This window comes from Schistocerca cancellata, chromosome 4 (assembly GCF_023864275.1).
Source record: "Schistocerca cancellata isolate TAMUIC-IGC-003103 chromosome 4, iqSchCanc2.1, whole genome shotgun sequence".
NCBI lineage: Eukaryota > Metazoa > Arthropoda > Insecta > Orthoptera > Acrididae > Schistocerca > Schistocerca cancellata.
This window is the reverse complement of record NC_064629.1, coordinates 211,213,743-211,241,308: the sequence shown is the minus strand read 5'-3', so window position 1 is coordinate 211,241,308 and position 27,566 is coordinate 211,213,743. Positions and strand designations below refer to the sequence as shown.

The 27,566-nt window shown below is 44.7% G+C and overlaps 1 protein-coding gene across 3 annotated transcripts in view; it reads left to right on the top strand.

Annotated features, from left to right (window-relative positions):
- Positions 1-27,566, top strand: part of LOC126184728 (uncharacterized) — a 171,079-nt gene that overhangs the window by 41,165 nt on the left and 102,348 nt on the right. The window contains exon 3 of one of the 3 annotated variants that reach the window (XM_049927263.1): positions 5,442-5,536. The exons of 1 other annotated variant lie outside the window; for it this stretch is intronic. In XM_049927263.1, the coding sequence (XP_049783220.1) occupies positions 5,535-5,536 (2 nt within the window). In that variant the 5' untranslated portion in view covers positions 5,442-5,534. Of the gene's footprint in view, positions 1-5,441; positions 5,606-27,566 lie in introns of all 3 variants that reach the window. One more of the 3 variants, XM_049927262.1, reaches the window with a different exon arrangement.

Sequence of the window (27,566 nt, the reverse complement as noted above, 5' to 3'; positions counted from 1 at the left end):
ACCTCAGCACACACAACAAACCGCTTGCCATTAAGGAGACTATGAATGTATGATAGTCCTCCATGCAGGCCTCTCGCAGGGACTCTGTGCTTCTCTGCCGGCTCTGCATTGACCACGCTTGGGTGACACACGGCTACCTCCTGTGCCATGATGACCCACCTCAGTGTTGGTTCTGCACCCAGCTGACAGTGGCCCGTATCTTGGTGAGTTGTCCTTCTTTGGCTGTCCTGCAACAGACTCTTCAGTTACCGGACCAATTGCCATTAATTTTAGCTGACAAAGCCTCAGCGGCTAATTTATTCTTATATTTTGTATGTGATGGTGGGTTTTATCATTCTGTATAAGTTTTGGCACATGTCCTTTATCTCTTTGTGTTCTCCATTCTAATGCTTTTAGGGTGGATGTTTTAATGTGTCACAGAGTGGCTGGCATTTCCTTTTTATTTTCGTGGTCGGCCAGCCACGGTCGCTGCTCTCTTGTTTTTACCCCTTGTACCTGTTTCTTGATTCTCTGTGTTTTTTTTCCTGTTTTGTCCATAGTAGTGTTGGTTGTCCTTTTGTCATTTTCTGGTTTTTCCTTTCTTCTGTTATTGTGCTGTGTGCCTCCTTTCTTTTCTTTTTTCCCTTGTGTAATTATTTTACTGTAGCAAGGGACCCATGACCTCACTGTTTGGTCCCCCCTCCCCTCCCCCCCCCTCCCCCTCCTTTTAAACCAACCAACCTCTTCATGAGACGTGGCCGCAGGCCCGGATTTCATTCACAACCAGATTATTGAACACTTTGACGTTCCCCGGAGGCAACTCCTCCTCAGGGTCTTCAACTGCATTTGGCTGAGGGGTGCTTTTCCGTCACAATGGCGAGACAGTATACTTATCCCCACCCTTAAGCCCAGGAAGAACCCAGTCTCTCAACAGCTACTGTCCAATTAGCCTATGTAAACTGCTTGAGAGGATGGCCAGCTTCAGATTATGTTGGATACTTGAATCTCGAGGCCTTTTGCCCCCGTATCACTGTGGCTTCCGGTCAGGACAATCTCAAATTGACCATTTACTCAGATAGGAATCAGCTCTCTGGCAGGCTTTTACTCACTGCTGGCACCTTGTCATGCTCTTTTTTCGACCTACATAAGGCGTACGACATGGCTTGGCGCCATCACATTTCACTTACTCTCCACGACTGGGGGTTCCTTGGTCCCCTTTTGACTTTTATCTGTGAGCTTTTATTTCACCGGCTCTTCCGGGTTCTAGTGGCACTTTACTCAGCACCCCTAGGATTAAAGAGAACGGTATCCCACAGGGTTGTGTGCTAAGTGTCACTCTCTTCCTCATTGCCATCAATAGACTTGTGACCTCTGTTGGGCCTCTGGTTACCCGGCATTGTACATAGACATTTTTGCATCTGGTGCAGCTCCCACTCAATAGCATCTGCTGTGCGCCGGATCAAGGTGCAATCCAATGGGCCTGTGTGTGGGCCACCTCCCATGGTTTCCAGTTTTCTCCCTCCAAAACGCAGGTTATGCATTTTTGTCGTCAATCCACCGTACACCCCAATCCAGAACTTCATTTAGTTGACTAGCTCTTCTGTGTTGTAGCAATCCAGTTTCTTGGGCCTTATTTTTGATAACAAGCTGACATGGGTGCCCCGCATTTGCCACCTAAAGACTGCATGTATGCGGAGGCTTAATGCTCTCTGCCTCCTGGCCCACACATCTTGGGGTGCAGACTATTCCACTGTTCTCCATCTTTGCTGTGGTCTCGTCTTGTCCAGACTAGATTATGGTTTATGGCTCAGCAGCTCCTTCCACTTTGAAACTGATTGACCCTGTTCACCATTATGGGGTGCATCTGGCTATTGGTGCCTTTTGCGCTAGTTTTGTTGATAGTCTCGTTACAGAAGAGGTGATTCCCCCTTCCCCATACAATGGAGCCAACTCCTGGTTTCATACGCAATCGCCATTCACCAATTCCCTGACCATCTCGTGTACCCTGTGCTCTTTGCGAATGAGGGATGTCTCCCTCCTGACACCCGCCAATGGGTGGGATTGCTGGTTGGCATGTGTCTCACTTCTCTCTGTTGGAATCTCCATCTCCACTCACTGTAATGCAGCCCATGTCTTTCCTCCCATACACCCCCCCCCCCCCCCTCCCTCCCTCCTTGTTTGGTGCCTAGACCATGGATTAGGACCGATCTCTGTTGCTTCTAGGGTTTTCCGGCGTCTTGTATGTGCCATCCTTGCAGAGTTCCAGGGTGCCATCATCTTTTACACTGATGGTTCTAAGACAATGGATAAGGTGGGATATGATTTCAAATTTCCTACTGGCTTAGAACACCATTTATTGCTGGGATCATGGAGCGTGTTCACAGTGGAGCTTCTAGCCATTTACAGAGCCCTCGTTTTTGTTTTTCAGGCCTCTTTCCACTGTGTTTTAATTTGTTCAGACTCAGTGAGAAGTCTGCAGGCTATCAACCGATGCTACTCTCATCACCCTTTGGTATGTGCTATCCATGACCTCCTGTCTACCCTTGGCTATGCTGCCTGTTCTGTTGTCTTTCTCTGGATCCCAAGTCATGTGAGCATACCAGGCAATTGATTGGGTGATTGTTTGGCTAGAAGAGCAGATACTTACCTCCCTTCTCTCCCCCCCCCCCCCCCCCCAATTTCTTTCATGATTTTCGCTGCAGATATGCGGATCTACATCAAATCTCTCTTTGCCCAAAAATATTATGACATCTGGTGCACTACTTCTTATAGTAATAAACTCCGCGCAGTCAAGGAGTCTACTGCAATTTGGCGCTCTTCCTTCCACTCCTCTCTGAAGGAGTCCACTGTTTTATGCTGTTTACGCATTGGTCATACCAGACTCACCCATTATTTCCTCCTGCGTAACGACCCACCCCCACAATGTGTTTGTGGAGCCAGACTGACAATATCTCACATAGTGATGGAATGTCTCCTTCTTTCGGCCCTTCGTGCTAAGTATAGTCTTCCTGATTCCTTAAATTTAATATTAGCAAATGATTCTCGGTTGACTGAACTGGTTCTCAGTTTCCTCTGTGAAAGTGGCTTTTATTTCCACTTGTAAGTTTCTACTTTAGTCTTTGAGCAGAGGCAGGTTGGTTGTGGTTGAGACTTCTCTTCCAGTCTTCTCTGTCTATGACCCTTTTAAACATGTAACTTTTATACCTTTTACTGCGTGTGTTTAATCATGGTTGCCATAGGTTCTGGAAATCAGGGAATAGCAGGGAATTTCAAATGCATCAGGGGAATATAAGGGAAATTTGAAAAAAAAAAAGAACAATGGAAAAATCTCACTTTTGTTTCAGTAGGTTAAATGGTTGTTTACTGAGGTGTCATGCATTGTCACTGGCTGGGTGCTACTGAGCACGTGCACCACTTCCCTACTCCCTCATTACTACTGCTTCTCTCCTCCCTACCACTCCCTTCAGCTTGCAGTCAGTGCTGCCACCACTTCTTGCCGCTAGCTTAGCAGCTGCTGACGAGATGCAGGGAAGCATGAGTGGTGTTTGGATCTGATTCTCAGAGACTGTAGACACAGTGGCCGGAGATGGCGGTCATATGTGCATGAGTTGTGTCAGAGTGATTGTGTGAATGTGTGTGCGCTCTCATTTTCTGACAAAAGCCATGGCTGAAAATTTGGTGGTGAGAGTGTGATTGTCTTTTCTACATGCCTATCTGCAGCTCAGCAATCATCTTTATAGTGAGTTGCTACCTATCCTCATTATTATTGATTCTCAGAGTATTTGAACAAGTTACATGTTGCATGATTGATCACCGTGGTCTCATTTCATCAACATGCCACCTGTGGCTCATGAATAGCTGGCCACATGAATGGATTTCTGTGACAGGCCAAAACTACAGGCTGTTTCTGCAGGTATCTGTAATGGATCGGGTGTGCTGATCCGAAGCCATTCAGTTTCCATTAATGTGCAGGCCTTGCCCGCTGTATCTAGTATCACCAACCTGCCCACAGGCCAGGTCTGTCTGTGTGTGGTGTAATGCAGCGGATTTTCATGATTTATCCTTGCAGCCAGGACTGCAGTGACCCTCAGCAGGCCAGAGGCCATGGGTGATGGATTTCAGGAATAGTGACTGTCTCACCACGAGTAAATTGTACAGTGTGGCATTCTTAGACAATTTATTTGTTATAGTACCTTTTGGCACTTCAGAAGTAGTTCATATGTTAAAAAGTATGGACGATAACAGGAAGAACATTGTCAGTCGCTGGTGGTTTGTACGCTATGTACTTATGTATTTCTCGATAGAAAAATCGCAAAATACATGTAAAATAATAGATATACCACAGTGGGTAATAACCGACAGTAATGAACATAGCAGAACCAACACTTTACAGGCAGTCACCTACAGTGTTGGTTTACACAATTCTTCCCTGCCTTATACTCTTGAAAGAAGAGACATACTTGTTTCTGAGGTTATTTCTGAAGTCAGTGAAGGTATTTTAAATCTGTCTTGTGACTCCAAGGAAATGCGTATTTTTGTCACCAAATGTGTTTTGTTTTATTGAAATAAAATAACATCATTGGTCTTAATGAAACACACATGCCATTTGGCTTGCTTTCTCCATCTAAAAACAGTTCATTATGAAAGATATTGATGTTAGTACTGAAGATGTTTGCTCGCATCAGGAAACGCCATCTACTTGCAAGTTTTTTAATTATTTCCTTGCTTGCACTATTGTTTCTTGTATCGTAGCTGCACAAGACAGATTGTCAACTTATGTCTTAACTTACCCTTGAGATTTCAAAGTTTGTCAGGGAAAAATGCTAAAACTTCTCTGGAAATCAGGGAATTTCACTTGGAGAAACTTGAGGCAACCCTGTTAATGTTTATTATGTTATAATTGACGCCCCTGACTGGATCCGTCCACTTTTGGTGGACCGTCTTTCTTCTGACTAACTTTGAAATCGCGGGACTGATGACCTCGCTGTTTGGTCCGATAACCTCTCAGAATTAATCAGTTGAGCAAATTAATTCATTTGATACAGTACTGAATTTCTTCTCATTATTCAACATACATACTGTGCTGCATCAAATTAAGTGCAACATTGCACCCAGTTTTAAAGAGTTTGGAGAGGTAAATACACACTGTGTAAACTTTGCGTATGGTTCATTTTAGCTCATACATTGCAGGGAATGAAATGTAGATAAGATATCAAAACTTAATTTTAAATTGAGAGCGAATGATATCTCGTTTTATTTTAAAGTTATTGGGTTTCATATCCAACGGATGGTCACTTGCAGTGCAGCCTTTCACGTCATTGCACATCACAGATCACATGGTAATAACAGTCCTCATATCTCATAAATGATTCAAGATATCAAAACAAAGTTTTTTGCAAATGATAGCATCTAGTGAGGCACATGTGTTGAATGATAAATACTCAAAACTTTTTTGTTCACAGATACATGGATGTCACTCATTCATAGCAGTGAGAGGTCAGTGGTTCAGGAAGCATACAGAAGTCCATAGCACTGTAGGAAAATCCAAGTGACAAATGTACGCTAACCACAGCACATGGGGAAATGGCGTAGCAGGATGTGTATACACACCCACAGCTGCAAAAGGGTTAATTAACTTTGTTGATGTTTTATCGTAACCACTAGAATGCTCTGATTTTAAAGATTTTTAGTATGTATGCTATTTCTTTTGGCGAAGAAAATGTAACTCAATTTATTAGTAAAGACTAATCTCAGGTATTGTAGGGCATTATTTACTGACCCTGCCAATCCTTTGCTTTTAGCATCAGAGATTTACTTGCTAAAGAGATTTGCCACACTACACACACCTGTTTGCAGTGTATCATCTATGCTTAAAGCTATCGGCTCCTGTTCCATTATAGTTTTACCAGTCTCCTCCTCCACTATATCCCATACTGTTTTTATTTAGTTGCCTAATGTTGCTATCTTCTTCTCGTAGTGCATTTGCTTAGATATCTGAATTACTTTGCTTGTTATTCTGCAGTATTTCCTGTAATGAGCTACATCATAAACATTAGAGATGTTTCTGGCTGAAATGTAGTGTTCCTTTTTTTTCGTACAAGATACAATTATTCTTTCGGTAATCCATGGTTTTATTGGAGACTTCTGTTAAAAATGTATTACTTTCAGAGGAAAACTTTTTTCAAACATCGTTTTCATTGCTTGCTTAGTGGCTGGAGACATGTACACAATGTATGAAATAAGTGATAGTCCAACATGAAACTTAGTCTTGATTGTTTATTTTCATTTACTTATGACACATGGTATGGTATTCTGGGGTTACTCCTCCATTCACAAAAAGTATTTTTGTCCAAGAAATAGGTAGTTTGAGGAGTATGTAGTATAAGTTCACGAACCTCTTGTCGACTCCTGTTTCAGAATCTGGGCATTCTGACATTGGTCTCCCAATAATATATATTTTCTTTAATGTCATTTATTGTAAACAGTATGAACTTATATTCACAATAGTTAAAAGCTTTCACTCTGCACTCTGTCAATACTAGGCATAAATCCGATCTGCGTTTGGATCCCATCTCCTTGACTCTTGTGCAGAAGGGCATGCAGCATTTTACTGCATCCATTTTCAACAGGCATAAGAACTAAAAATATTAGCAGTAATCCATGCACTTTCAAGTCTAAACTGAAGAATTTACTTATGGATCACTCCTTATAATCTGTCAGAGCTCTTGCAAAAATGAAGCCAATCCCTGTGTTGTACTGTTGATATGGTAGTATAGACATGCAGCTTGCCATATGTATATGATTTCTCTACATTTCATTTTTTTATTTATTTTACACATCTAGTTCTGTAGGACCAAATTGAGGAGCAAATCTCAAAGGTCATGGAATGTGTCAGTACGTGAAATTACAACATAAAAGTAATAACAGATAAAATAAAATGTTTATGAACCCAAAAAAGACAAGCCATAAGTTTATGTAAATACAATCAACAATATAACACAGGAATCGGCTTAATTTTTCGAGAAATTCCTCGACAAAATAGGAGAAGTGACCCATGAGGAAACTCTTCAGTTAGGATTTGAAAGCACATGTATTACTTCTAAGACTTTTGAATTCTTGTGGTAGCTTATTGGAAATAGATGCAGCAGTATGCTGCACACCTTTCTGCACAAGAGTTGAGGGAGTGTGATTCAAATGCAGATTGGATTTCTGCTGTTTCTCAGCCAAAAATATTCTTTGAGAAGGGGAAGAGTTACCCCAAAAAATAATACTGTACGCCATAAGCAAATGAAAATAAGCAAAGTAGACTACTTCTTGTGTGAGTCTATCACTTGCTTCAGATACCATTCGAATTGTAAAAATGGCAGCAGTAAGTCTTTGAACGAGATCCTGAATGTGGGCTTTCCATGACAGCTTGCTATCTGTCTGAACACCAAGGAATTTGAACTGTTCAGTTTCACTAATCATATGCCCATTCTGTGAAATTAAAACTTCGGGTTTTGTTGAATTATATATTAGAAACTGTTAAAACTGAGTCTTACTGTGATTTATTTTGTACAAGCCATGAACTTACACTCCTGGAAATTGAAATAAGAACACCGTGAATTCATTGTCCCAGGAAGGGGAAACTTTATTGACACATTCCTGGGGTCAGATACATCACATGATCACACTGACAGAACCACAGGCACATAGACACAGGCAACAGAGCATGCACAATGTCGGCACTAGTACAGTGTATATCCACCTTTCGCAGCAATACAGGCTGCTATTCTCCCATGGAGACGATCGTAGAGATGCTGGATGTAGTCCTGTGGAACGGCTTGCCATGCCATTTCCACCTGGCGCCTCAGTTGGACCAGCGTTCGTGCTGGACGTGCAGACCGCGTGAGACGACGCTTCATCCAGTCCCAAACATGCTCAATGGGGGACAGATCCGGAGATCTTGCTGGCCAGGGTAGTTGACTTACACCTTCTAGAGCACGTTGGGTGGCACGGGATACATGCGGACGTGTATTGTCCTGTTGGAACAGCAAGTTCCCTTGCCGGTCTAGGAACGGTAGAACGATGGGTTCGATGACGGTTTGGATGTACCGTGCACTATTCAGTGTCCCCTCGACGATCACCAGTGGTGTACGGCCAGTGTAGGAGATCGCTCCCCACACCATGACGCCGGGTGTTGGCCCTGTGTGCCTCGGTCGTATGCAGTCCTGATTGTGGCGCTCACCTGCACGGCGCCAAACACGCATACGACCATCATTGGCACCAAGGCAGAAGCGACTCTCATCGCTGAAGAAGACACGTCTCCATTTGTGCCTGTCGCGACACCACTGGAGGCGGGCTGCACGATGTTGGGGCGTGAGCGGAAGACGGCCTAACGGTGTGCGGGACCGTAGCCCAGCTTCGTGGAGACGGTTGCGAATGGTCCTCGCCGATACCCCAGGAGCAACAGTGTCCCTAATTTGCTGGGAAGTGGCGGTGCGGTCCCCTACGGCACTGCGTAGGATCCTACGGTCTTGGCGTGCATCCGTGCGTCGCTGCGGTCCGGTCCCAGGTCGACGGGCACGTGCACCTTCCGCCGACCACTGGCGACAACATCGATGTACTGTGGAGACCTCATGCCCCACGTGTTGAGCAATTCGGCGGTACGTCCACCCGGCCTCCCGCATGCCCACTATACGCCCTCGCTCAAAGTCCGTCAACTGCACATACGGTTCACGTCCATGCTGTCGCGGCATGCTACCAGTGTTAAAGACTGCGATGGAGCTCCGTATGCCACGGCAAACTGGCCGACACTGACGGCGGCGGTGCATAAATGCTGCGCAGCTAGCGCCATTCGACGGCCAACACCGCGGTTCCTGGTGTGTCCGCTGTGCCGTGCGTGTGATCATTGCTTGTACAGCCCTCTCGCAGTGTCCGGAGCAAGTATGGTGGGTCTGACACACCGGTGTCAATGTGTTCTTTTTTCCATTTCCAGGAGCGTATGTCATGAACTGCACTTTTTGAAACAGTGCCAGTGCTGCACACAACATCCTTCACTACCAAGCTAGTGTCGTCACCAAACAGAAACATTTTAGAATTACCTGTAAGACTAGAGGGCATATCATTTATTTAAATAAGGAACAGGAGTGGCCCCAGCACTGATCCCTGGGGCATCCCCACCCCCAGTTGACTGTGCCCCACTCAGACCCCACATCATAGCCATTCAGAACTCTGTAGATAATGACCTTTTGCTGTCTGTTGTTAAAGTAAGAGGTAAACTAATTGTGAACTATTCCCCGTATTCCATAATGGTCCAACTTCTGGAGCAATATTTTGTGATCAGCACAAACACCGTAATTAAATAAAAAAAGGTGCCTAGCATTTGAAACGTTTTTTGTAATCCATCCAGTACCTCACAGAGAAAAGAGAATATAGCGTTTTCAGTTGCTGAACCACTTCTAAAACAGAACTGTGCAGTTGATAGCAAATTACGTGAAATAAAATGATCAATTATCCTTACATACAGTCTTTTCAATAACTCTAGCAAACACTAATGGCATAGAAATAGGTCTAAAATTGTCTGCATTATCCCTTTCTTCCTTTTTATGAAGCAGCTTTACTACTGAATACTTTAATCGTTCAGGAAAGTGACCATTATTAACCCAAATAGTCCTGAATTATTTGTTTTTCAAAATTGATTTATATCTTATCTACAATGATTCACAAGGTTGTAAGGAAGAAAGTAAAAACAATTTTGAGTATTTATTTTTATTTAGTATTTCCAAAAATGGGCGTCCTTCCAGGACGATGTCAGGACAATAAGGGAACATGTTTTTAAAGTATATGACATTGCACAATTAACTTGTTTTGGTTTTTATACTTTCAAATAAACATAAATAAATTTGAATTATGGGCTAAAACAGCTAGTAAATACAAAAAACAAAGAAAATAACCTATACACATTTTATGCACTAGTATGATAAGACAAAAAGCAACAAACATGAAGTGGTTCTTCACATTTTACGCACATAGTAGTAGTTTTTTTTGTGGCAACTTCGACATTTCAGCTGCTTCTTCTTTTTTGTTATCTCGTCCATTGGTAATTCAGCAACCTAATGTTCTCTTCCATCAAATCTAGAATATAGTTTTGCCCTCTTACTAGGACGTCCTCTGCTGGTAGTGACTCTTCTGTTACTTTCAAGAATTGCAGTGACAATTCGACGACGAAATGTCAGATGATCTATGGGTTCTTCGTTGTGCGTGTAAAGATCCCAGGCATTTTGCTCTGCAATAACTATAAAATGTGCAATGATCGGGAAGTACCACTTTTTCCCTCTTACAGAGCATCTATATAGGGATACATTTTGGTCAGCTCGATCTATGCCTCCCATATGAATATTGTAGGAGTGTAATAAATTAGGTTGAGGCACGCTAATCCTTTTCTTTTGTTCTGTGGAAAATCTTGCCATAGAGCATAGTGGTTGCACTCTGTCAAAGTTAGTGGCTACAGTAACAACATTGTTGTCATTCCAACGTACAATGGAAATCCTGGATGCTGAGTCAGAACAAACTTCATATGATCCTCTATTTTCTTTTATCATTTTATATACATATGATAGAGTACAATTCTTAGCTCTGTTTCCTCTTATTGTTCCTGTTGCTTCCACGCCCCTCTCTTCTAGGTCATGTAGTAGTTCAACGCTGGTAAAGAGGTTATCAAAGCATATTTGATATAGAACATGTGGAAGTAACTGGTCAACATAAGTCATTACCACCCCATACCCCATACCTTTCGTTTCATAATCCTTACTACATATGCCAGTGTTAGGTATTTCCTCATCTTTTGATCCTAACATGTCCAAAAGTTCCATCAGTGTACATCATTTTCTGTGAATACAAAATGACAACATATTACCCTGACATCCTTCTGGAAGGACGGTTGAAAACATAATTGAATTACAACTAACGAAAACTTTGAATCGTAATATGAACCCATAAATAATATAGGTTAATTCTTGAAGATATTATATGACAAGTTTCAGAATTATTGATGCAATATGAAAGAAAATATACATACACATCGATGACAAGGTCGGTCAGTTCGTCCATGGTAAAATAGGCTCTATTTTCAAGACACAGTTTCTCACTCAGTATGAACGACAGCGGCAAACTGACTGTCGCAGCGCGCAACTGACTCGGCCTACTTCATATAACAATGCGTCACAGTCCGTTGCAACAATGTGTTATTCGCAATAATAAATAATTTCAACAGTGAGTGATGCTGTCCTTCCAGAAGGACGTCAGGGTTATCTGGGTTAAAGGAAAAATTACAAATATGGCTAAGTACAGGGCTAACATGTGTAGCACAATACTTCAATATTCTTCTAAGTACGCCATCATATCCATGAGAGTCCTTACTCTTCAGTGATTTAATTATTGACTCAATCACACCCTTGTCAGTATCACAGAGGAGTATTTCAGATATCAGCCTCGGAAAGGCATTTTCCAAGAGGTATATGATTCCCTGTAGAAACTATGTTTTTATTTAATTCACCAGCAATTCTCAGAAAGTGAGTGTTAAATACTGTACATATATCTGATATACAGAAATAATTTTACTATGAACTGACTTTATATTGTTGACCTTGTGCTGCTGACCAGACACTTCCTTCACAACTGACCATTTGGTTTTAATTTTATCCTGTGAATTAACTATTCTATTTGCCTACCACATACTCTTTGCCTTCCTGGTAACATTTTTTAAGCACCTTACTATGCTGTTTGTAATAGGCTGCTGTAGCTCGATTTTGACTACTTATAACATTTTGATATAATTCCCACTTTGTGCCACATGATATCATTATCCCAGTAGTCAGCCACCCCAGCTGCCTTTTACTGCTAGTACCCTGTTTAGAATGTTAAAATAGAAAGAAACTTTCAAAGAGCATGAGAAATGTGTAAGGAAAGCATTAAATTTGTTGTGTATGTTATCGGTGCTATAAACATCTGCTACTCTTGTCCCTTAAATAAGTTTAAAAACTCTGTTGCTGTTGGATTAGCTTTTCTACATAGTTTGTAATTATATATAATATTTGTGTATCATGTAAAATTTGTGTATCATGGTCTGAAAGGCCATTCATCCTTTTACTAACAGAATGTGCATCTAGTAATGAAGAATGAATAAAAATATTGTCTGTGGCTGTGCTACTGTTCCCTGCACCCTGGTTGCAAAAAACACAGTGTGTGTCAGGTCATATGAATTAAGGAGATCTTCCAGCATCCTTTTTCTTGCACAATCACATACAAAGTTCATATGGAAGTCACCACACGTAACTAATTTTTTGTACTTCCTATAAAGTGAACTAAGAACCCTCTGTAGTATGAGCAGAAATGATCTGAAGTCAGAGTTAGGGGACCTATTAACAACAACAATTAGAAGTTCAGTTTGACTAAATTCAACTGCCCCTGCACAACATCAAAATATCTATTCAGTGCAGTGCCATGACACGTCTATGGACTCAAATGGAATACTGTTTTTTATGTACATGGCCACGCCCTCACTCCTTGAAAAACAGCCAGCCAATCTGTATTCTGGTAAAGGAAGCCTCTGAATTGTCAAATTATTTAAGTGGTGCTCTGATATACCAATATTGTCAAAGTCAACATCTACAGGGTGAGTCACCTAACGTTACTGCTGGATATATTTCATAAACCACATCAAATACTGACGAACCGATTCCACAGACCAAACGTGAGGAGAGGGGCTAGTGTAATTGGTTAATACAAACCATAAAAAAATGCACGGAAGTATGTTTTTTAACACAAACCTACGTTTTTTTAAATGGAACTACATTAGTTTTGTTAGCACATATGAACATATAAACAAATACGTAATCAGTGCTGTTTGTTGCATTGTAAAATGTTAATTACATCCAGAGATATTGTAACCTAAAGTTGACACTTGAAACCTCCGATGTTCAGTTGCGTGTTATAACAAACACGGGCCACGGTCGGCGAGCAGCATCTGCAGGGACATGTTTACGATGATGACCGTGTTTACGAGTGTGGCTGTAGTGCACTGTTGTGGTTTGGTCTAGCTGTCGCAGTGTCCGCATGCAGCGCTTGCTGCTATTGTTCTTCTGCATTCGTCTCCGCACGCAGACCAACTGTAGTACACCGTGTTACCAGACGTCTGTGATAGTGTAGTGTTGTAGGAACTGTGACCATAGTGTATTCGAACTCTGAAAAGGCGGAGATGATACTCATCTATGGCGAGTGTCGACGAAATGCAGCTGAAGCCTGCAGGGTGTATGCAGAAAAGTACCCAGAAAGAGAGCATCCAACATGCCGCGTACATTGCAAAACATCTACCGCCAACTGTATGCAACAGGTATGGTCGTAGCACGCAAACGGGTCCATAACAGGCCCGCCACAGGAGAAGCGGGTGCAGTTGGTGTGTTAGCTGCTGTTGCCATGAACCCACACGTGAGTACACGGGTCATTGCGAGAGCCGGTGGACTGAGTCAAAGTAGTGTCATGCGCATACTGCATCGTCACCGCTTTCACCCGTTTCATGTGTCGCTACATCACCAATTACATGGTGATGACTTTAATCTTCGAGTGCAATTCTGTCAGTAGGCATTAACAGAGAATGCGTTGTTGCAGTTCTACCTGTTTACCGATGAAGTGGGTTTCACAAACCATGGGGCAGTGAATCTACGGAACATGCATTACTGGTCTGTGGACAATCCTCGCTGGCTCAGACAGGTAGAGCGACAGCGACCGTGTACTGTAAATGTATGGTGCGGAATCATTGGCGACCACCTCATTGGTCCTCACTTCATTGCAGGGGCCCAAACAGCTGCAACATACATCGCGTTTCTACAGAATGATCTGCCAACGTTGCTCGAAAATGTCCCACTGGAAACGCGTCGATGTATGTGGTATCAAGCATGATGGTGCACCTGCACATTCCGCAATTAACACTAAGCTGACCCTTGACAGGATGTTCGACGGCTGTTTCATAGGACATGGAGGACGCATAAATTGTCCAGCCCGTTCTCCTGATCTTACACCTCTGGACTTCTTTCTGTGGGGTACGTTAAAGGAGAATGTGTACCGTGATGTGCCTACAACCCAACAGGATATGAAACAACGTATTGTGGCAGCCTGCGGCGACATTACACCAGATGTACTGTGGCGTGTACGACATTCATTACGCCAGAGATTGCAATTGTGTGCAGCAAATGATGGCCACCACATTGAACATCTATTGGCCTGACATGTCGGGACACACACTATTCCACTCCGTAATTGAAAACGGAAAACACGTGTGTACGTGTACCTCACCCCTCATGGTACTGTACATGTGCGTCAGTGAAAAAGACCAATAAAAAGGTGTTAGCATGTGGACGTAATGTGCTGTTCCAGTCTCTTCCGTACCCAAGGTCCATCACCGTTCCCTTTGGATCCCTACGTAATTCGGTGCTCTCCGATACACACGATCGAAAAGCGGAGGAGTGGTACTCAAGCGTCAACTTTAGGTTACATTATCTCCGGATGTAATTAACATTTTACAATGCAACAAACGGGACTGATTACGTATTTGTTTATATGTTCAGATGTGCTAACAAAACTAACGGGGTTCCATTTAAAAAAATGTAGGTTTGTGTTAAAAAACATACTTCCGTGCATTTTTTTATGGTTTGTATTAACCAATTACACTAGCCCCTCTCCTCACGTTCGGTCTGTGGAATCGATTCATCATTATTTGGTGTGGTTTACGAAATATATCCAGCGGTAATGTTAGGTGACTCACCCTGTATAAGCAGTTCACTAACTTTATTGCTAATACCTCTTATATTTCGATGAAATAACCTAATTCCACCACTACTTGGATACCTGGCCCCCCTTTGAAGGTGATTCGTTTGTTAGAGATACTTCCTTTAAACATAGATAACTATCAGCTGACTTCAGTCTAAACAGGGTGCAGCTATAACACCAAACTACTGCAGGAATTTTCCCGTGAGTGATCCCATCACTGCCCATTACACTGTCACCTATAAGCTTTGCCAGCCTCCCTGTCTCATACCTATCGAGGTGCAGGCCATGCCTAGTAAAACCGATCTGTTGATAGACTCAGCTGGCACCACTGCAATGTGAGCCATTCCCTCTGCCATCAGTGCCTTCTCCAGCCCCATGTTAACATGCCTAACAGCAGTGTTAAGATGAGGCCGACCATGACGCTTAAACAGTTGCACGAAGTGCAATTTCATCTATGGACTCATTGCATGATCACGAAGATTTGCCTCTACTCAGTTGGGTCCTGTGGAACTAGACAGGTAAAATAAAAATAAATCCTTCTTCTTCTTATTCTTCTTCTTCTTCTTCTTCTTCTTCTTCTTCTTAGCATTCATCCCATGCTAGCAGGGTCCACTTGTTGACACACATGCCTCCATTTGGTTCTGCTAAGGCTATCTTCATAGGTGGCATTGATGAATTCCATATCCTTTTTGGGTCTGCCACGAGGTCATCGGTCATTTACGACCTGGTGCATAGCTGTTATTGCCACAGAGTCTCCTTTACTGTGCGTGATATGTCCGTACCTTCTTAACCTACTTTCCTGTAGTTTGTCTGAGATGGGTGCAACTGCAAGTCACCAAAAGAACGTAGACGTTTGTTGCATTGTCAAATTGGGTAAGCCCAAGGGACCACCGAAGCATACGCATTTCCATCACGTGGAGAGTGTGCTCGTGCTTAGCTGTCGTTGGCCAACACTCCGACCTGTAAAGTGTGATTGGGTGTACTATAGTCCTATAAGCTTTTAACTTCAGAAAGGCATATGGCGATCACACATGATGCCAGTCACATGTCGCCATTTCACCCAGGTTGTCTTAACATGGGCACAAACGTCTGGGAGACTTTTATCATCACCGTGTATGAGTGAGCCAAGATATTTGAATTGCTCCTCTTTCTTCAGGTCTTCTCCACTGACTTTGATGGTCCAATCAGTTGAACACCACACTCCATATATTCTGTCTTCTTGATATTCAGCTGAAGACCAAATTTACCAAGTCATTGAATCCATTGCTGCATCTGTTCCTGGAGGTCTTCATGGTGTTTGCTTGCCAGTAAAACCAAGGGTGGGGTGACTGTAGGTCATATGTCACAGTGTCCATACAAAAGCTAAGCAGTTAAGGTGACAGTGCTGAACCTTGATGTACTCAGACATTGATAGTAAAAGGGAGTGATATTCCCACTGCACATCAGACGTTGCTGGAGACATTTTGATACAGCAATTGGACCCATCGGACATAAGCTTCAGAGACATTGAGATCTTAAAGCATGCTACATAAGGTGATATGGGACGTGTTCAAAGGCCTTTCCAGATCTAGGAATGTTGTATGAATATCTTCTCAAGGTGTTTCTCAATAAGTAACTGAGTGACATTCATGGCATCTGTGGTTCCGCTTTGATAAATATGCATTTATTTGGGGTCATAGAAACAATTGTCTGTAGCCTGGTGCCCGTAACCTGCTCAATGATCATCATGATGTCACAAAGCAGTTGAATTGGTCGATACTGTGAGCATTCTGTCACATCACCTTTTCTCTTCCAGATTGCTAGTTGTCCAGACTGCTGGGATTGTATCATCATCAATGATTCTGTTGAAGAAGGTAGTATAATTGAGGCACATTTGTGGCCAAGGATCTTCTATACTTTAGCTGGTATGTCATGAGGGCCAATAATCTTCCCATTCTTCATCTTCTTGACCACTTCCTTGACCTCCTGGATGGTGATTGGTAGTGCAGATCCACCAAACGGTTCAGCACTCAGTATTGGAGGATGGTCAAATTCCTCATTGCTGATTTTGGAGAAGTGATCACTCCATCTGCAGAGAATGTTGAGATGGCCTTGAAGGAGTTAATGGTTTTCGTCCTTTGTGTTTGACATGACCACTGTCCTGGGTTGCTTGGTGGCATGCTTTGGTGAGGTAATAAATTTTATTTACTCCTTCAGGTTTATCTAGTTCATCGTGCACACGATAGTAGTAAGATGATTTGGCTGCTGCAACTGCTCTCTTGGCAGCCAGTTTTTGCATCTTGTAGCGTTGCAGATCTTCATTAGTGTGGGACTGGAACAGTAGTTTAAAAGTCTTCTTCTCCCTCACAGCTGTTCACCCATTTTAATTCCACCACCAGACTTCTTTATTGATTGCACATTTGCCTAGTTTTGTGCTGCTAAGAATGTTATTTACTGCACAGTGAGCTTGGCTGGTAATGCTGTCCCATGTGCCTGATACTGGCTGGTCTGTGTCTATGTTGATGGCCGTAAGAGCAGTGGTGAGCTGAGCTTTGATTCTCTGCACTCCAGTGATTTGAGGATGATTTTCATTGTGGATATTCAACTTAAGGTCCATGGCAAGAGGCTGATGCTGCGGCAATTGATTCTAAGTCGATGACTTTTATGTCATTTACTAGCTTCAGGTTGCATCTTGTAAGCAGATGGTCAAATTGAGTCTTGTGCACACCACTTGTATAGGTTATCAGATGTGTATGGTTCTTCTTGAAGAATGTGTTGGCCACCATAAGCTCATGTGCTTGATCAAAATCCAGAATCTGTGTCCCATCCTCATTGACAGTGCCATATCTGTTTCCACCATGGTATTGATGATACCTTTTTCTTATTCATCCTACATGACCATTGAGGTTGCCTCCTATTATTATGTGGGGTTGTTCAGAAAGTAAATTCTGATTGGTCGTGAAATAGACACCACAGTGTAAACCTGATGAAGCTTTGCACAGATGTGTTGCGTAGTGGCTCTAGTATGACCATTGATCACATCAAGATGCTCTTTTTCTAGATTTGACCTTAATTTCCTAAATTTTTCTATAGTACGAACCAACTGCATAGGCTGTTATTTGCACCTCAAAGCCAACATGATAGCCAATCTGACATGTTAGGGGTCGTTATGTATCTTTTTGGTTTAGCCACCTGACAATACAGGGATCACACAGTTGATGCCTGATCTGGTAAGTTCCTACACATGTAAAGGAGTAAATGCCCCTCTTCCTGCAGAATGAGGACTTCCAGCAATGTGTATCATGCCATATGGCCTTTGCTGCGGCTGGGTGGCACCCGCAGGAAGAGCCCTCGATAGGGATAGCATCAGGATGGATGTTTCACACATGAAACATATCAAATTACAGCAGAACAATGAACATTCGGATCCATCCATATTTTCAAACAGGAATTGAAACTTTATGGTGGACAGTCACAACCCTGCTGCTTATCCTCCCCCAGGGAATGAACTGGCAACTGTTTGGTTAGAGTAGCAATTACCCCCATCCATCCTTGTCTCCCACCCCGTTTCCCCTTCACTTTGCTAATCCCAGGTGAGAATTTGCAGGTGCAAGAAAAACCTTTGCTCACTTGGAGATGGAACGACGTCTGGTTGGCTACTTCCCTGCCTAATAAACTCTGCACAATCAAGGAGACTGCTGGTGCATTGTGCTCTTCCTCTCGGAAAGAATCCGCTGTCCTGTTGCCTCTGTATTTGGTCGTACCAGGCCAATTCATAATTTTATTTTACATAATGAGCTGCCGCCGCCCCCCCCCCCTTCCCCCCTACATTCTAGTTGTGGAGCATGACAGACAGTAGCTGATATGCTGGTGGAGTGCTCCCTTCTTGTGGCCCTTCATGGTAAGCATGACCTTCCGTATTCTTTACCTCTAATATTGGCAGACAATTCATGGACAGTTGAGCTGGTCATCCGTTTTCCCCATGAAAGTGGTTTTCATTTTCTGATATAAGGTTTTAAACTATAAGCAGGGCAGGGGCTGGGTGGTTGGGGTTGGGATGTCTCCAGCTACATGCTGGGTCTGGGGGCTCACAACCCTACCCTACCTTCTTGACCAGCTTACTCTTTCATCCCTCTTAGTCTGTTTTAATTGCTTTTAGATGTGGTTTGTCTCATCCTCTGCCACATCCTATTTTCAGGGTTAATGGTAGCATTCTGTGGAGCAGTGGATGCTCTTTAATGCCTTGACTACAGTGGAGCAGGTGTGGGACTGTTGTGGTTGGGGCGACACCTTCCGCATGCAGAGCCCTGCGGACACCCACCTGCTGCCTTAGGTGTTTCTCTCCTCTTGTTTTTGTTACTGATGGCCCAACGTATATTCATTACATATTTAGCCTTCTTTTGTTGTGTTCTGAATCTACTGACTAGGAGACATTGCAGTTCAACTGTTCATCAGGCTTGTGGGGATTGGATGCGGGGTAGGGCATTTCTCACAATTGGATGAGCCCTGGAAGATCCCTCGTCTGCTCAGACCTTTGTAACAGCCCTTTCCATACACTTCTCTGTGAATTCCTTTTTAGCTCTTGGCATCAGTATTACCTTCAGTGTCTCAGTCTGAGTGCTCCGACATACTTTCATAATCAGAACATGTACTTAGCAAGTGTCAGTAGTTCCTGATGAATTACACCTGGATTGAGGTACACATGAACTTCCTATTTAGCCTCTTAACCCCCAATCAATCAACCAACCAGCCCAAATTAACTGTCCTGATGAAAGAGTTAAAGTAATGTTGATTGTTGTGTCCCAAAACAGACGCAAATTGCACTCTGTTATGCTTCATTGCTGACTCAAATTTAATCAGCTCACTCTCCATAGAGTAATTAAGAATCTCTGTCAATACTATTACATGGTTCTCCTGCAGTGACATGGTATCTTCCTTTGTAAAGTGTACATGTAATGGTCCTGTATCCCCTATCACTTGACAAGATCAGCACTAGGTTTAAAAAAAGTCTGTGGCCTGATACTTCGGACTTAAAGCATCGTGTAACAGTTGGCCAACATCTGTACTAAGTAAACTATGTAACAACACTTTCTTTTGCTTTACAAATTTTTCTCCCTTTTTATATCTCAAATGCTTTATGGAAGTTCATTGTGCCCGTACGACAGCTTCATCTATGTGAGGCTCATCTGATCTAACTGCGGCAACAGGTTAGATGTGTTCTCCACATTAACTATAATACTGTCTGCAAATGTCTTGTCTGTTCCTTCTGTTAGCAGTAGCCATTTTCTGTTGCTCTTTACCCATATGCCTCCACAATGTGTTTAAATCTTTCCTTGCCTAGTCTAGTTGAAATAGAGGAACTGCTATCTTCTCCTCCTGTTCCACTATCTTCTGCTCTCTACTGCATGCCCAGCAATACCACTGCAGAGCCTCATTTCTTTCCGTATTTCCCAGTCCATTGCCGTTCCCTCTGTGGGGAAAAGCTACAGCAATCATCACACCACACTCCAGAGCCAAAAATCCTATGACAAATCGAGCACTTCTTATTCATGGTACACTACGCAAATATAACTAAAATAAATTGATAGATTATCGAATAAACCAAAACAACTCATACATAAAAAAATTATGCCCGAAAACAGTAAATACTATGCAACTTTACCAAACCAGGAAATTTAACACTCTTTTCTGTCAATGTATGGTTGATAGTAATGTTACCTTGAACAGAAGTAAACAAAAAATAGTGCCCCTGTTTGTCGCAGCTAAACGCCCCCCCCCCTCCCCCCCCCCCCTCCCAACACCAGCTTTTCTGAATTGCGCAGGTGGGAACTTTCCCTGCAATACATCCTATGTTCATGTAACCCTCCTGGCCTAAACCTTCGTTAGTCACTGTCCTCACCCATCCAGCCCCTTCCCTGTTCCCATTCCAGCACTATACAGCTGTCATTCCACCAGTGGATCTAGTCTTTTCACCCCGCTGCAGGTCCGGGGGTTAGAATAGGCCTGAGGTATTCCTGCCTGTCGTACGAGGCAACTAAAAGGAGTTTCACACATTTCGGCCTTTATGTGATGGTCCTCTGTCGGGTTTGACCTCCATTCTTCAAAATTTTCCTGAAGAGCGAGCCAATTGGGGAAGGGCGCCTGACAAGGTGCATCGTGTCCTTTGTGCATTGTATCTTTGGTCCACTTTCTTGTCGTCGCATTGCAGTCCTGCTCATTCTCCATCTTGGGTGGGGACATCTTCCTGAGTGAGTTTTCCACCATGCACTGTGCAGTGTTGATTTCTGCATCGGCGATGACCATGGACTTCTTTGCACCTGATATCCAGCACGGTAGCCAGTCCATTGAGGTGGGGCCACCATGTATCCTGTTGGTTGTAGCCCCCTGACCACGCAGGGATTGCTCTGCTGATGCCTTCACCGTTAACTCCCCATGTATGCCAATTGGTAGATGCCCATCCCCCTGGGGCATTGGGACTCTCGGCATTGGCCATCCTGCCACGTGGCCATTGCTGTGGCTGGGTAGCGCCTGTGGGGAGGGCCCCTGGTCGAAGTGGGTGGCATCAGGGTGGATGACACGCAATGAAGTGTCCATCATCTCTTGCTGGTGGTGAAACAACAGCAGTCTCTAAGTGATCACGAGCTCAATTCAGTGCACAGAAGTACAACCCCAAATCGTTCCCCTCCCTGACCACACCGTGGGAGGAACGTCAGGCTAAGTATGGCAGCAGATCTTATTCGCCCCGGCACCTTGTGTGTTTGAGAGCTGATGGGAATCTTTTATGGTGATGAAGCCTCAGTTTTTTGTTGAGCATTTAGAGAACAAGTTCGGGGAGGTGGAGGGCTTGTCCAAAATGAGATCTGGGTCAGTCTTGATCAAAACAGCATCCTCTGCCCAGTCACAGGAGTTACTCGCTTGTGACAAGCTGGGGGATGTTTCTGTAACCATCACGCCCCGTAAGAGCTTAAATATGGTTCAGGGTATCATATTACACAGAGACTTTCTTTTGCAGTCCAACGATGAGCTGTGCCCCAATTTAGGGTGGCGAGGTGTACCTCTCATCGTGCACCTCCAACGGGGTGCAAAGGATAATCAGGTTGCCACTGGTGCTGTCATCTTGGCCTTTGAGGGTGATAGATTGCCTGAGAAGGTAAAAGTGATGGTCTACTGTTGTGATGTAAAGTCCTGTATTGCTCCCTTGATGTGGGGCTTTAAGTGCTGGAAGTTTGGCCATAAGTCTTCCCACTCTCCTTCCAGTGTCACATGCCGAGATTGCAGATGCCCATCATATCCCAATACTCCATGTGCCCTGCCTCCCATCTGTGTCAGCGGTGGAGAGCACCATTCGCCTTGCTTGCCTGACTGCAGGATTCTCCAGAAAGAAAGGATAATCATGGAGTACAAGATCCTGAACAGACTGACCTACACTGAGGCTAAGAGAAAAATTGAAAGCGTGTATCCTGTGTGTATGACATCGTCTTGCACTGCCGCTACAACAGTTCTGGCACCATCAGCTCTGCCAACCCAGGTCAACTCTCAGAGCCGGAAGACTACACCTGCCCCCCCCCCCCCCCCCCCGCACCTCCACCCAACCATGGCGGACGTCTGCCCCCACAACTAAGACGCAGAAGCGTAAGTTTTCTTTGGCTTCTCTCACTAGGAAGGAGTCCCTTGGGTTACTCCTTTTCCAGGTTTCTTCTAGTGGGAAAGACGACACCTGCCAGTTGCTGAAGAGCCCAAAAGCAGCTGGTTGTAAGGCTTCATGCTCATCCTCAGTCCCGGAGACTGAGGCAGTGAAGTCCTACCAGTCAGGGAAACCAAAGGAGCAGTGGGAGAGATCCAAAAAGAAAACCCCTAAGATCAAGGAAATTGCAGTGGCACCCACACCACCGCTACCTATAAGCTCTGCGGCTGAGGATAGGGTGGAGATTTTGGCGTCCTCTGAGGACCTAGATCTTGCCAAACCCTCAGACACACTGGATGTAGACTGCTCAGGCAATAAAACGGTGGCAGCAGGTGACTCTGAGGCGTAAACTGCCTCACTGAATGTTCCATGCCTTCCCAGTCTCAAGATTTCATCCTCCAGTGGAATTGCGACCATTTTTTCCACTGCCTGGCTGAGCTATGGCAACTGTTAAGCTTTACACCTGCTATCAGAATTGCCCTCCAGGAAACCTGGTTCCCAGCAATGCGGACCCCTGCCCTCCATGGCTATAAGTGATATTACAGGAACCGTAGTGACTGTAATTGAGTGTCAGGTGGAGTTTGCGTTCATGTACTAAACTCGGTCTGTAGTGAACCTGTGCTCCTTCAAACCCCTCTTGAAGCTGTGGCTGTCAGAATAAGGGCGGCACAGGAAATAACTATCTGCAGTGTATATCTTCATCCAGAGGGTGCAATAACCCTGAATGTATTAGCTGTACTGATTGATCAGTTCCCTAAACCTTTCCTACTTCTAGGAGATATTAATGCCTATAACCCCTTGTGGGGTGGTATCATGCTTACTGGACGAGGCAGAGATGTCGAAACTTTACTGTCGCAATTTGACCTCTGTCTCTTGATTACTGGGGACGACACACATTTCAATGTGGCTTGTGGTAGTTACTCGGCCATTGAATTATCAATTTGCAGCCCAGGACTTCCCCCATCTATCCACTGGAGAGCATATGATGACCTGTGTGATAGTGACGACTTCCGCATCTTCCTGTCACTGCCCCAGCGTCAGGCACATGGACGCGTGCCCAGATGGGCTTTGAACAAGGCAGACTGGAGAACTTTCACCTCTGCTGTCACCGCTGAATCTCCCCAACACGGTAACATTGATGTGATGGTTGAGCAGGTGACAACAATTATTTCTGTGGCAGAAAACGCAATACCTCGCTCTTTAGGGTGCCAGAGGCGTAAGGCAGTCCCTTGGTGGTCAAGGCAGTCCCTTGGTGGTCGCCGGAAGTCGCTGAAGCAATTAAGGATCGTTGGCGAGCTCTACAGTGGCATAAGTGGCAACCTTCCCCGGAGCTCCTCATAGTCTTTAAACGGCTCCGTGCCCGTGTTCGCCACCTTATCAAGCAACGGAAGAAGGAGTGTTGGGAGAGATACGTCTCCACCATCGCGTGCCACACGCCACCTTCCCCAGATCCCAACAGCTGTCCCCGGTGTTACTATAAATGGCGAGTTATGTACCGACGCAAACGTGATTGCCGAGCAATTTGCTCGAGCCTCTGCATTGGAGAATTACCCTCCAGCCTTTCGCACACTCAAACGGCAGCTGGAAGGGAACATCCTGTCATTCACTACACGCTGCAGTGAATCCTGTAATGCCCCATTTACAGAGTGGGAGCTGCTCAGTGCCCTTGCACATTGCCCCAACACAGCTCCTGGGCCTGACCGCATCCACAGCCAGATGATTCAACGTCTCTCATCTGACTACAAGCGACATCTTCTCGTCATCTTCAGCTGGATCTGGTGCGATGGCGTCTTTCCACCACAATGACGAAAGAACACCATCATTGTGGTGCTCAAACTTGGTAAAAACCTGCTCGATGTGGATAGCTATCGGCCCATCAGCCTCACCAATGTTCTTTATAAGCTGCTGGAACGTATGGTATGTCGGCGGTTGGGTTGGGTCCTGGAGTCACATGGCTTGTTGGCTCCATGTCAGGGCAGCTTCTGCCAGGGTCGATCTACCGCTGATAATCTTGTGTCCATCGATTCTGCCATACAAACAGCCTTTTCCAGACGGCAACACCTGATTGCTGTCTTTTTTGGCTTATGTAAAGCATACGACACGGCTTCGCGACATCATATCCTTGCCCCATTGTATGAGTGGGGTCTCGGAGGACCATTCCCGATTTTTATCCAAAACTTCCTGTCGCTCCGTACTTACTGTGTCCAAGTTGGTGACTCCCATAGTTCCATCCATATCCAGGAGAATGGAGTCCTGCAGGGCTTTGTATTGAGTGTGTCTCTATTTTTAGTGGGCATTAACAGTCTAGCAGCAGCTGTCGGGCCCTCCGTCTCACCTTTTCTATATGTAGACGACTTCTTCTTTTCGTACTGATGCTACAGTACTGTTGTTGCTGAGCGGTGCCTCCAGGGAGCCATCCACAAGGTGCAGTCATGGGCTGTAGCACACGGCTTCCAGTTTTCAGCCACAAAGTTGTGTGTCATGCACTTCTGTCGGTGTTGTACCATTCATCCGGAACCCACACTTTACCTTAATGATGATCCACTCACTGTAGTGGAGACATATCAATTCCTAGGACTGGTTTTCGTCACTTGATTGACTTGGCTCCCTCATCTTCATCAGCTTAAGCAGAGGTGCTGGCAGCATCTCAATGCCCTCCGTTTCCGGAGCAACACCAATTGGGGTGCAGGACGCTGCACGCTGCTGCAGCTCTACAGAGCCCTTGTCCAATCCCAAATTGACTATGGAAGTCTGGTTTGTGTTTCGGCAGGGCCTTCAGCATTGCATTTACTCTACCCTGTGCACCACTGTGGGGTTAGATTAGAGTCCAGTGACCAGCGTATTGGTGGAGGCTGGTGTCCCTCCACTGCAGATCAGACGTGCGCAACTGCTCACCAGTTATGCAGCACACATTCCTAGTTCCCCTGAGTATCTGAATTACAGTCTCTTTTTCCCGCCCGCAGCAGTCCATCTCCCGCATCGGCGGCCCAGTTGGGGCTAACGATTGCGGTTTGTATGCGGTCCCTTCTCTCTTGTCTGGAGTCCTTCCCTTTACCACCTCTACTTGCAGTCTGTTCACATATGCTTCCATGGTGTACGCCTCAGCCGCAGCTTCGTCTGGACCTTTGCGTGGCCCTAAGGACTCCGTTAACCCCGCTGCTCTCCGCTATTACTTCCTCTTGATTCTTGACGTGTTCCGGGGCTCTGAAGCGGTTTACACTGACGGCTCAATGGCTGATGGTCATGTAGGCTTCGCATATATTCGTGGAGGACATATTGAGCTGCACTCCTTGCCAGTTGGCTGAAGTGTTTTCACTCCAGAGTGGTGGTTATACCTCGTGCTCTTGAGTACATCCACTCATGCCCTGGCGAGTCATTTCTCCTGTGTACTGACTCATTGAGCAGCCTACAAGCTATCAACCAATGCTACCCTCGCCACCCTCTGGTAGCGTCTATTCAGGAATCCATCTATGCCCTGGAACAGTCCTGCCGTTCCGTGGTGTTTGTGTGGACCCCAGGACACGTCAGAATCCCCGCCAACGAACTTGCTTACTGGCATGGCCAAACAGGCAATGCAGAAACCGCTTCTGGAGATAGGCATCTCTGAAGCTGACCTGCATTCTGTCTTACACCGCAGGGTTTTCCGGCTTTGGGAGACGGAATGGCATAACAGCACGCACAACAAACTGCGTGTCATTAAGGAGACTGTGAATTTGTGGAAGTCTTCCATGCAGGCCTCTCGCAGGGAATAAGTTGTTCTCTGCCGACTCCGCATTGGCCATACGTGGCTAATGCATGGTTACGTACTCCATCGCGAGGTCCCACCTCAGTGTCGCTATAGCTCCCAAATGACAGTCATCCATCTCTTGCTGGACTGCCCGCTTTTAGCCGCTCTGCGGCAGACATTTAACTTTCCCTCCGGTGTTGGGCGACAGTGCCTCCACAGCAGCTTCAGTTTTACGTTTTATCCGTGAGAGTAGGTTTTATACTTCTATGTAGGTTTTAGCGCATGTCCTTTGTCCCTCTTTGTCCTCCACCTTACTGCTTTTAGGGTGGAGGTTTTAATGTGTTGCAGAGTGGCTTGCTTTCCCTTTTTATTCTCATGGTTGGCCAGCCACTGTAATCTGCTTTCATGTTTTACTCTCTTCTGTTTCTAGTGTCTCTGTTGTTTTCTTGGTCTCTTTTGTTCCTTGTAGTGTTTGTTGCCTTCCCTTCATTCTTGTGGCTTTTCCTTTCCTTCCGTTTTGTGTTATTTGTTTCGTCCATTTAATTCTCACACTTGTGGCATTGTTTTATTAGGAACAAGGGACCAATGACGTCGTAGTTTGGTCCCTTCTCCTGCCTTTAAACCAACCAACCAACCAATCAGTCTTTTCAGTTCATTCCCTTTCAGCTACCAACCCCCCCCCCCCACTCCCCCACTCCCCCCGACCTCTCCCCTGCCCTCAGTCTAATCTGCAGCACTTTGCTGTCCGCCGTGCCCACCATACTATCCCTCCCCCTCCCTGCTCCAGCCTCCTCCTTACCGCCACCCAATTGCCACTCCCATAATGCACTGGTGCTGCTGCTCACAGTGTGGTTTCAGTTGCCTGGGACTGTAGTCGTGTGTGTGTGTGTGTGTGTGTGTGTGTGTGTGTGTGTGTGTGTGTGTGTGTGTTTGAAGGTCTTAATGGCCGAAAGCTATAATTGTGAGTGTCTTTTTGTTGTGCCTATCTGTGACTCAGTGTCTCCGCTATATGGTGAGTGGCAGCTTTCCTTCTCATAATATTGGCGGAATTAAAGACTTGATAGTTCATATGACAACTTAATGAAGATGGACGCAGCAGAATGCTGCATGCACTTCTACAAAAGTCATGGAGGTGTGATCCAAATGCAGATTGCATTCCTGCATAGTATTAACTGTGTGAAAGCTACTAATTCTTGGGAACAAGCTAATATTATTAACAGCAAATGACATTAAAGAAAATACATATTGAGAGGCCAATGACAGAATTCCCAGACTTCTGAACAGGAGTCGACAAGAAACTCAAGAGTTTACACCACATATTGCTCAAACTACCTGTTTCTGAGCCAAAAATACCCTTTGTGAATGGAAGAGCTATCCCAGAATATAATACCA